This window comes from Sebastes fasciatus, chromosome 4 (assembly GCF_043250625.1).
Source record: "Sebastes fasciatus isolate fSebFas1 chromosome 4, fSebFas1.pri, whole genome shotgun sequence".
NCBI classification, from domain to species: Eukaryota; Metazoa; Chordata; class Actinopteri; order Perciformes; family Sebastidae; genus Sebastes; species Sebastes fasciatus.
In genome coordinates, this window is record NC_133798.1 from 38,490,157 (window position 1) to 38,502,021 (window position 11,865).

Sequence of the window (11,865 nt, forward strand, 5' to 3'; positions counted from 1 at the left end):
CAAAAAACATATTTACAAAATATACTAAGTGAAATTGGTCTTCACTTTTGGATTATGAGCAGAGTATTACTGTAAAGCTGACCAAAACATGAATAATAAAGTCTGATATATAAATGCATTAAATGAAGTGACTCATTTGTGCATTTAACTGATTACATTTACAATCAACGAGTTGGAATCTTTCCTGGAAAGACTTTTCAGTGTAATAACCAATAAATTGCTAACTGAAGCCAGTGTAACGCAATAAAGATGATTGACCCAGCAGTTGAACCTAAATACATTTATGATGGAACAAGACAGTTATACATGCATTGAAAAGTTAATATCATTGTTAGTCTCCTCCCTCCCAGCACTGTAGCCTTTTTTTACAGTTTTTTTTTTGTGGATTTGAGAAAGTCATTGGTTTCACTTTCCACTCCCTCCAGCCTCTCATGTGTCCCAGACTCTCTTCTGTGGTGTTGATCTCTCACTCTTTGAGTCAGAGTGGTTCTGCGATGGTTCGTCTTCCTCCTCCTGAGCAAGACCTCGGGCCATGAGCTCATCCATCGGGGAGCGAGTGTTATGAACCTCCTTTTCCTTACAGTTCCTCCACTTCATTCGGCGGTTCTGGAACCAGATCTTCACCTAAATGAAGAAAGTACACAGATGTTGTTTTTTAGCACTGGAAATATTTAATCACAAATAATCGCTTGATTGTCCATAGTTAATTGCAATTAATCATATTTTTTATCTGTTCAAAATGTACCTTAGAGGGACTGTTTGTAACTTCTTACACGTATAAATCATTGCGGGTCGGTGTCCCATGCGCGCTCGCGTGTGTCTACGATGTTCAGACTCAGACTCCAACACAAACTACACGGAGGCACCAAAACCTTAGCTTTGGTCTCCAGGACCGGAGTCTCTGCTGTACTTTGCTCCTCTGCCTGCCTTCACTCACACACTGCGCTCGTTCTCACTCTCTCGCTCCACCTCTCACGTGCAAGAGTTAGTTTAGCTCTGAGAATATCTAGTGAATGTACAGTGGACGTTTGTGCAGAAATAACTGCTGCAGCTCCTCCAGACCAACAGAGGTTTCCCGTGTCTTGTGAAGTGACGGGGCTCCGCAGAGAGAAACGTTATCGTCTCCGACCAAAACTCCGGCGTCTCCCCCGTTCCCTCCGGCCGCGGCCGGGAGGCTGAGGCAGGAAAAGCCAACACTAGGATCAGCATTGATTCATGGAGAGACCTTGGTCTGGTCAGCTAACATTACTGCCAAGCAGCTGAAATATAGAGTGATATTGTGCTTTTAGCTGACGTGTGTCTCCTCACTGTGTTGAGTGCCAGTTTTTCCTTCCCAACAAGCTAGTATGACCGGGTTGGTAACAGTGGATTCTTTAGGTTTTTCTAGTTTCATATGATACCAGTAGCTTCACTCTAGCTTGAAACTGAGCCGCTACAATCTCTGAAAGATCGATTGCGTTAAAGAAATTAGTGGCATTGAAATAATTTGCGTTATCGCATTAAGTTTGACAGACAGCCCTTTTCCTTCTTAAGGTCTTTGAGGATCAGAGATTAATCAGACAAAAATGTAATTAATTGGGCCTTGATTACCTGTGACTCCTTGAGACTGAGATCAGCTGCCAGTTTGTTCCGGTCCGTCTTGCTGATGTATTTCTGTCTCCGAAAAGTTCTCTCCAGCTCCTTCCGCTGTTCCTCGGAGAACACAGCCCTCCTAAGGATCCCTCGGCGTGATTTAGGACTTATATCAGCAGACCACATTCGAATATTTGCTCCCTCTGAAACATAAAAAAAGCATATATTGATGTCAGTGTGCTGACCAGAGCTACCATATGTCAACATCAGTCATTGTTTAGTAGCTGTCATTGATGAAATATAAAGTGTAACTTCATATGAAACGGGGGTTCAAGTAGCAGCCGGGGGGATGCAGAGGTTACGTTTCGTGAATTGAGATGCACATTATTTGCTTTGTCTGAAATCACATACTATGCACTACATGCTAAATATGTGTACTATTGTTCAACATACGTTTGTGTGAATTAACAGCAGTATGTATCTTTTCGTACGCACTGAACAGTAATTTACGTCGCTATGTAACCACGGTAACCTGTGCCAACCTCATGTAACCAAGACAAAGTCTGAATTAATCTTTAAAATATATTACACCAAATAAATTGAAATCTTTTACTTACAGTTAAATTGAAGCGTTATTGATGTTACAGTGCTGTCTGTCAAAGTCTGTTATGAATGTTGTCGTCACTACTGCATTGTGGGATATTTATGCCGCCGTAGTGTCCAGCGTTGCACACTGTAATAATTTACCGGAAGTAGTATGCAATTTGCGTACTGTTGGTTTCATACTAAGGTTTCAGACATGCTAAAATATCTCACATACTGTTTTAGCGTACTAAATAGCAATATGGAGTTTCAGACGCAGCCCATCACTTTCCCAAGTGTTTCAGGATTTAGACAATTTTGATCTAAAGGGCACAAAATCCAATTCTGTCCGCGATCAATATGCACACTTTACCAACCATTTCCTACCTTTTCAACCCGAGATCATGCCCGTTTTTGTCACACTCACTTTTGATTTCTCTTTTTCTATTTGTCCAATTTAACAAACTGGGGGTGACTAAAGAGAATAAAAAGCCACTTCAGCTGAGAAAAAAGGGATTTGGTGAACTGTGAGGAGCAATCCCACGCTACTTTACTCACAGGTGCACGCACAACAAAAGTCAAGTGGAACAATTTATCCAATCTATTCAACGTTGCCTTTTTAATCTGTACGACAAATCTGCACACAGACCACCTCTAGGGAGCACATAACAGGTTTGGACATGCTTCTCACTTCTCTATTGGGACTCAATGGCTTTCACTTAAATAGCTGATTACCAGGTCATTCCTTGGCAACGTGTGTGTCTGCCCCAGTGGGCCGGCCATAGAGCCCTGTTGGACACCAACAATAGAGCCGTTCAGTGGAAATGCCATTACTCGATGGCTCAGTGGCCCAACACTAAATCTTTTCACTTGCAGGTATGAAGCCGGTTTGTATGTGAAGATGAGCTCCAAAAAGTCTATAAAAGTCACTTTCATTGAATGCTTTATGTCCTAGTCAAGAAGTCTCCAATGGGCAGGAATGAGAGTTGAAGGACAGGAGAAAAGAGGGGGGGTTGGAGGACCAAGCTCTTTAGCCACACAATGGGCCGGGGGATGTTCCTGGTCCGGCCCTCTTCTGTAGAGAAATGGGCGAGTTTTTTTTGTGCTTAGCGGAGTTCATTGCTGCAGTGAAAAATTGCGGTGAGGTCGCGTGTGGATGGTGGAGTGAAAGTGCCAATTGGTCACGGCCCGACTTGGCATTGTTGTGTTGCTGGGCACTGTGGGAAAGTGTCAGCCTACTAAGAGGACCTCAGGGACTTGTGGGATGAGGGCTTTTTTTGATTTGTGCCATTTTCAAAACAACATCTGACAGGCATCACAGGTTGCGTAAACTAATGACTTCCAATTGCTGTGGGATAGTGCCAAAATAAGACAGTGGTTTGTCTTAATTAGTACTACTAGGAGTGCAATACAGCTACAAGTTATGAACTGAGACATTTCTAGTCGCAGTTCAGAGGAATATTTTAACATTTCCGGCGCAATTAAAGGTTTTCTGCATGTTTTCAAATTTCATGCAGCCTGAAAATGAAACTTGAAGCTGTTGGGATTCACAACCAAACTCACTAATGTGCTAAGCTTTGAAACAATCTGCCTTTTTCAGCAACTCACACCTGGTAATTATAATCTTAATATGACAGAAGACAAGATGTTTATTAGCTCTGCATATTTGCGCTAGTAAAAGTGTGTATTTGCAAGTACAAAACAGGGGGCCCCCGGGGACTCTTGAAAGCCTCGCAACCCACCCCTCTTCCCCGTCCTAAACAGCCGTGAATGGTTATGAATAGAGCTGTGCAGAGTTGAGCGGAGAATTAGCTCTTTGGCATTGCATCGGTAATTAGCTGTGGAAAGCATGGGAGACCCTGCTGCTAATGCTTAGAGAGGAGCTGAGGCATCGCTGATGAGGCATAAAACACTCACTGGAGAAGACAGGGGGAGGGCTGGACCCACCGCAGCATGCCAGCAGATACTGCGGGCTGCGCAGGAAAACACTGCTCAGTACACCTGCAGAGAGAGAGATAGGAACAGTCAGATCTGGTCCTGTAGGAAACAGGTGAGACAGGTATGGTCCACAAGGGACTATACCTGGATCAGCGCCCACTTCTGAAGACATTTGGAGTCCTCCCTTAGTCTAGTTTTTGTTATCTACGTTGTAACATCAGTGCTAAGCTTTAGGTGATGCACACAGATACAGATAACTCTTTTTTTTTTTATTTAGATGTTTTAAAAGCTACATTTGATTTGAAAATCACGCAATCTAAGAGACAAACTAATTCAGTTTAAAAATGAATTGCTTAAATATTAATTGGGCTCTATTAATGAACACACCATAATAAAAAGAAATTTCATCTAATTTAAAAGTTTGCACAGTTTTATCGTAATTTTATTTTAATTGTTTGATTTTAAAATTAAAAATTTTGTACATAAACATTTCAAAAGTTAGATTTCACTAAATTCTTACGTCAGTGAGTGATACTTCCCCCATCGAGACCTATATTAACATTTGAAAATATAGTTCATAATTTAAGTTATAAAAGAGGCTTTAAAGTTATTTCTTTACTCTGGTTTACTCACAGCAACATGGGACAGGAACATTTGCAAAAGCAAAGCAGGGAAATTGCAATAATAATCTTTTGGGGTTAATAATCTTTCTTGATTAAATTGTTTTATAAAAGTAAAAAAAAAATGTCAGTGACTTACACCACGCTTATATCTGTGACATCTTTTACAAATATAATATATAATCTATAAATTAAATTGAAGACCTATGAACATTATCCAGCCTAAAAAAAAAAAACAGTTAAACAATTTATCCTTTAAATGAATATAACGGGAGAATCAGAAATAAAATACTCATGGAAGAAAAAAAAAGAAAAATTGCTGGCATTATGGAACACGGTGTAACTTTGTAGTTTCACACATTAAATAAAATGACATTGACATGACATAAAATCCTTGACATAATCTAAATAAATATATTAGATTTAGTTTGTTGAATCTTCATAAAGAAAAGCATGTGTTTACCTGAGTGAGGCAGAAGATGTCCTCCTAAGTCTTTCCCCTGCTGGGGACTGCTGGCCTGGTGCTGGTAGGCTCCATGCTCAGAGCCCCAGCTTCTCCTCGGGCGTTCACACGCTGCCCGTCTCAGGTGTCCACCTGCCGTCCCGTCTGGACGTGCCGAAGGCGTCTGCGACTGCAGCAGATTGTCAATAAGAAAACTCTTTCCGGAGTTGCCGAAGCCCGGTAAAGCAGGAGGAGAGCCGGCAGCCATATTCCTCCTGGTGCAGCTCTGAACTGAGAGCATCCTGTTCACACAGTGACCCGAAACACTTGAGTTGCCTCTTCAGCAGTCACAGCTCAGTGACACTATATTCTCCTTTAATCCCCTCTTGAGTGACCAGGCCAACTTCATTAAACTCTGAGGAAAACAAAAGTTTCTCTGCTCTTCCTCTTTCGGGCCTTGCACTTTGCTGCGGGGGCTGAGTCGTGATTGGCTGAGAGGCTCTAATGTGCTTCTCAATTCAGATAAGGCTGGGCCCTTTCTGGAGTGGCAGAAGGTGGGTCTGGCTCATTCATTATGTCAACTAGCCTATTAAATGATAGACACCAGAGACAATGAACTGCTGGCCAAAGTTTAACATGCACCAAACAGTCTTCTCCAGTAGTAAATAGTTTTCTCTTTTCTCCAGCCTCCCATTGTGCCTCATTCAAACCCCGAAGCAGTTCATTTGCAATGTGCTTTTTTTTTCTGTTTCATTCCAGAAACTTTGCTCTGCGAGGGTTTTCTGTGATCGCAAAACGATTCAAAAACAGCTCACGTTAGTGTGAATAAATACGGGTTAGCAAAGTAATGTAATCTAATTTTAAGACCAGATGTTTTCTGCTCAAAGATGAGCGAAGTGGAAGAAGCTAATGAGAGGAAAACTTCTTAAGAAATGTCACCTTACATTGCCTTACAAGATGACTCAATTATCTTTATACATTATTTTAATTTCTTAATGAATTTGATGGTAACCTTGCTTTTTTTTTCAATTGTATGCAATTGCGTAAAAGGAATTGTATTAATATTTCTATATAACAGTTTAACACAGTTTTACTGCTATTTTAAAATCTTTAAAATTAAAGTTATGAAATTGAACATTTTATAAAAATGAAGAAAGAAAATGTTTCTGTGGATGCATCACATAATACTCAGACTGACAATGTTTCTATAACAATTACTGTATATTGAAAAAAACACCACGTCATTGACGAGATCTATTTGAGTATTAAAGACCTTCCTTGTTCAATTTTGGTAACTTTTAGGCTAGTTTATTTGCCAGTAAAGACATTTAATATACACGTAGAGAGGGGTTTAAGTCCTGGTAGGATTCGTTTGTTTTATTTATTTATTATATTATTATTTAGTATTTCAAAATGACAGGAAAATCATGTTAAAATTACAAGAATGAACCGTTTATTGAAATGTGTTTTGGTCTTTTTAACAGCTTTTGCTGCTAATTTTAAAGTATTCTTTATTGATAAAAGTAGCAGGACTTTCTGTAATTTTACAAAAGAATACTTTTACTTTTATATACTTTTCATATTTCTTTCAAATATGTAAATATAAAATACTGTTATTAATCTATTTAAAAGTGTATAATTGCAAGAAAATATATGCCTAAATATTTGTCATTTTACAAAACTTAACCACTACTTTAAATACATAAACTGAAAAAAAACACAGGTTTTGACTATCCTATTTTAGAAAGTTAAAAACTGCATTTCAACAGATTTTAGACTCATTATTACTATATTAGTATAAATTTAAAGATTTGATTGTTAAATAAGTGCATTTCATGTTATAAGAACTGTAAAACCACAGAGTTAAAATGTTAAATAGTTATTAACTGTGTTTTTTACGCCTCCTTACATCTAGGTCAGACATCAGACTCAACCACTTAAATATTTATCTGGTGCCAGTCGTCGGTGTCGTCGGGGGGGGCATACGCTGCATGTTGCAACTGTAAAATAAAAACGGTCACACAGACGGACAGACGGACGGACACACATGCATGTAGTGATGTTTTGGTACAAACACGTCCAATGAGAGGCTTGTGTAACCTTTCACACTGCAACTAATGATCCTCAGCATCATAATAGAAAGTCCAACAAGAGGGGCGACAGACCCGGAGTTTAGGCACAGTAAACAGGCATATCCACACTGGTCGGGGGGGTGTGGGGGGGTTGCAGGGAGCTCCAGTCTGCGCGTGTAGATACCTCATGCTGAGCATGGAAATTGGCCCAGACAGCTCGGCCTATTGTGCGACGGCCAGGGAGCCAAAGGTTGCTTGTAATCAAATTTGAGGTTTTATTCCTCAGACTGGTGGAGAAGGCATAGCGCTCTGTCACATGATGAGTGTTAGCAAGTCTGTGCGCTATCTACTTTTGTGTGTGGCGAGTGTGTGTTAACATGCTCCACATGGAGACCAGTGGCTGTGATAGTACCCCCCCCGAGGCTTTTTGTTTGGTGGAGAGTCATTAGTTTATATGACAGAGAGGAAACCCCAGACTGCTCTCTGGGCTTTAACTGTATTTATTTACACTTTGAAAGGAGCCTGATTGTGGTCAAATTATGTTTTATGAGGATATTTGTTCAGTTTACACGCTTTCTTTCCACTTGAATTAGCCTTTCAGCAACGAATAAGAACGTGTGGCGATTTTAAAAGTTGTTACGAGCATCTTAAAGCTAACAACGCTCCTGATTTGCTCCTGTTAGAATCATATATTTCTCTGCGTTCATAGGTAGAACCAGTATCACGCGACTTCTGTGCGCGTTGTAAAAAAGGCGCTGCTAAGAGCGTATCATCATTAAGATTCACCACTTCGTAATTAGCCGGATTCCAATAGAGCTCTCCGGGAGCGGGAGGTATAATTAGGCTATTCTTAAACAGGAGGTCTTGGAAACACCCTGAAGCAAGTTCATGTGAATTTATTTGATGTCCATCTCTTTTTTAGAAATGGAGGGAAAAAAAACAGGGGTCCCTTCATTCAGCATCCCCACAATGGCCCCTGTTGAAAGCTAGCACTCTGCAGACCGGCTGAGATCCCCTTTTCTCTCTCTTTTTTAACCCCACTAAAGCTCTTAAAAAGATACCGGCCCATTGCACACGCAATTGATATTCCACCACTCGAACTTAATATCGTGAATGGAGGGCCAAGCTCTATGAATCAGGAAGACAATGCGCTTAGCTTAGCAGCAAACTGGCACTTTGTGTGCGGTGTCTGTGCCTCAGAGGAGGAAGTTTCTAATGTGAGCCTCACAATTGTGTGTCTATAGAGTTCTAATGAGCTTCTGTGTGCCGAGTGAATGGCTATCGGGCCATTCACCGTGAGGGCCCAATGAGCCAGCTCACTGCACACATTCACAATAGGATCCAGGGGGTGGGGGGTGAATGGGAGTGGCTGTGTTGAGCAACTGCACTGCGTGGACAGTCTATAAAAGATCAACATACGTATAATAACCATGCTTCCATTAAGAGTATGACCATATTAAGCCGGTTACATTTAAAACACGTCTTTGTGGCTCCGGTTCAGCTCTCTGTGTTCATGGTAAAGATGTTAATCTGATGTTTTTACTCATTCATTCCATGACTCCATCCAGAGTGGATAGATGTTAAAATGCCAGCTTGTTCTTTTTAGTGTGTGCGGAGAAAATGGAGCTTTTGCAGAGCGATGACGTCAGCCTGCCCACTCACACACGGGGGTTGTGTGGTAGTAAAGTTAAGAAAAACTAAAAAAAAGTACGTCAGCATACGGCCTTTAGAGCAGGTTCAATTCAAGCTCGTTAGTGATGTGCATTTTTTGACTTTTAACTGATATCTTGTTTATTTTTATTCATTTATCTGTTAGGAACGACGCTCATTGACCAACTGAAAAAAAAAAGAAAACACCCGTTGTCCCTGACCTCAAGTTATGTTTGAAATTGAAAGAATTGATCGATTGAAAGATGATTATTTTAAGAATGAATTGACTGGTTGTAGCTAAACACTGTGACCTTTTACTGACAGTGAAGGCTGCACAAAGATAATTGCTCCTCTGTTATTTTGCAAGCAAAGTTAATACACAAATACACAGAACCATATATGAAAAGACCACAAGATCCAAGACTCAAGATGTTTATTGTCACGCCGGTTATACAAGTACAATCGTGTGAAATACTTTTTGCTGGGAAGCTCCGTTAAAAAGAATAAGTTATATTACAATAATAAAAGGAAATACATTGTACAAGGGCATATTAAGAACATATATATATATATATATATATACAGTATAAGAGGCGGTGAGATAAATATAGAAGCAGAGTTGGGTACTATAAAAATATTGCACAGGCCTTTATTTATTTTTTTATATTACACATTGTATTGATTGAAGTGTTGCATGTTTATTGCACTTCTTGTGAGAGAGTGTCGTATGAATTATCTATTCAATTATCTAATCAAAAGTCTGATGGCCTGCTGGTGTGAGTCTTTGGGGTCCTGTATCTTCTACAAAACAGCAATATTAAGTGAATAAAATTTCACTTTTTTTCTCTACATTGTCACTCATCAATTCTGATATTCCTGTATTCTAGGATTATACTGCTCAATACGTCATAAGAGATGTCATTCCCATCAGGGTAAAGATAAACCCTTTTGACAAAACCATTGTTTAACTTTTAAAGGAAGGTCCTGGAGTCTATTTCTCTTTCTCGTCTCTCTCACTCTACCTTGCTCCTGCCTCTGCAGTTCCTTTGCGTTGCTCGTATCTCAGGTCATCTAGTGTTTAGCGCTGGCGTTGTGGTCCGAGGGCGACACTGTCTGTTGTACCTCAGTACTGCTGCACTCTGATGCTTTCACTGCAATTCACAGCCGAGCACACAAGATGGCACTGAGAGAATGAGAACCAACACAAAACCATCTGTAGTTCATGGCATGAATGAAATAAAAAAAGAAAAGAAAAAAGCTTTTGTTTTATATTGTTCCTGGAAATCTTTTTTTCTTTCTAATACTATATTTTGTTCTATTTTTCCCCACACTTGTTTTGATCTTCTAAATGCAGTTCTTTGTGTTGCTGACCATTTTGTTGTTGTAGGAATTTAAACATGTCTGTGTAGAGCAGGGGTCGGCAACCTTTACGATCAAAAGAGACATTTTAGGCAAAAAAAAAAAGAGAAAGATCTGTCTGGAGCTGAAAAACATGTGATCATTGTGATGAAGGTAACACAGTTTATAGTCTAAGTATATAGTATATAAGTCTAATGCAGTGAGGGCCAAAGAGACAATGCACCGGAGTATTAGGACCACATTGAGGGAAAAAAAGTTGTGATAATACGAGAATAAAATCATAATTTTACAAGAAAAGAAGTCGTAATATTACGAGAATAAAGTCATCATTTTATGAGAAAAAAGTTAAATATCACGTAACATTACTACTTTATTATGACTTATTATGACTTTATTCTCGTAATATTATGACTTTATTCTCTAAATCTCAGATTATTTTTTTTCCTCAATGTGGCCCTAATACTCCGTCGTACCGTCGTACCATCGTACCATCGTACCATCGTACCATAGACCTACAACAATTTGATAACAATTTGATTAATAAAAATGAAAATGTAAACAGAAAAACAGTTATTCATTTCCACTAATTGTATTAGAAATCCACAGGGAGCCACTGGAGAGGAGCTAAAGAGCTGTATGTGGCCCCGGAGCCGCAGGTTGCAGACCCCTGGTGTAGAGACATCATCCATGCTTACCGTTGAATCATAATGTAGTCATGTTGTTGAATGTGGAGTCTCTACATTCTACCCTTTCTATTGAAATTGATCATAAAACACCAAAGTGGTGACAGTGAATGTAACACATTATTGAGCAGAGAGATCGTCAGAGCCTGCAGCTTTTAATATGATGTGTGATTGTCTGATTTTGAAAGACAGACAAGGTCAATATGATATGAAATTAAGCAACCGGTGAATCCCAGGAGAGCCCTGTGGGAACAATAGAGGGACAGTTACTCTGCAGTTCATTCAGATCCTGGCACAGCTACTGCAAAGCAATCCCCATTTAGTCTATATGGCATTAGTATGTCTATACGGTGCCGTCATGGCCAAAGTGAATAAGCCTCTGGGAGCTTTGTAATGCATCACCCATCTGGATCTCTTAGAGGAAGGACTTCCACTGTTCCACCGCCCTTGACCTCAGAGGTTCAGTGTATGTGTGTGTGTGTGTGTGTGTGTGTGCACAGCAGGAGAGTAGGTGTGTGTTCGTTTATTACTTTTCATTCTTGGCTGGGCACATGCTTTAATGACTCTTATTTTCCTGATGGCACTTTAGGAAATGGCGACTTGTGGGCGATACAAAGTAATTACATTTCCTGTGTCTGTACCCAGAAGAAATCTGGTATTATTAATAATGAATGGAGGGTTGCAAGCCGTCTCACACAGCAGATGTGACTCTCTGCCACTGCAGAGCCCTTTGCCTGTCTTTGTTTTATTGACACCCGTTAGCTGCCCACTCTGGACCTATGAACAAGGGATGAGAGCTGGAGACGGATAAGAGCCTATTTGTTTATAAGCGTCCGTTTTGCATGAATCCTAATTAAAACAACATGTTATTGGCATTAGTGAGAGCTGGATCGAAGGGGAAGGATTGATATGACAAACAAGTTGGTGTTAATCTATCTGGAGTCCTT

General features: G+C 40.0%; 1 protein-coding gene across 1 annotated transcript; it reads right to left on the bottom strand.

The window, feature by feature from the left end:
- Positions 1–53: 53 nt before the first annotated feature.
- Positions 54–5,616, bottom strand: dbx2 (developing brain homeobox 2). Its single transcript, XM_074634363.1, has 4 exons — positions 5,176–5,616; positions 4,072–4,155; positions 1,591–1,775; positions 54–624 (listed from the first exon to the last, which is right to left on the bottom strand). The coding sequence occupies exons 1-4, from the start codon at positions 5,453–5,455 to the stop codon at positions 430–432; spliced, it is 744 nt and encodes a 247-aa protein (XP_074490464.1). The 5' UTR covers positions 5,456–5,616; the 3' UTR covers positions 54–429.
- Between the last annotated feature and the right edge of the window lie 6,249 nt (positions 5,617–11,865).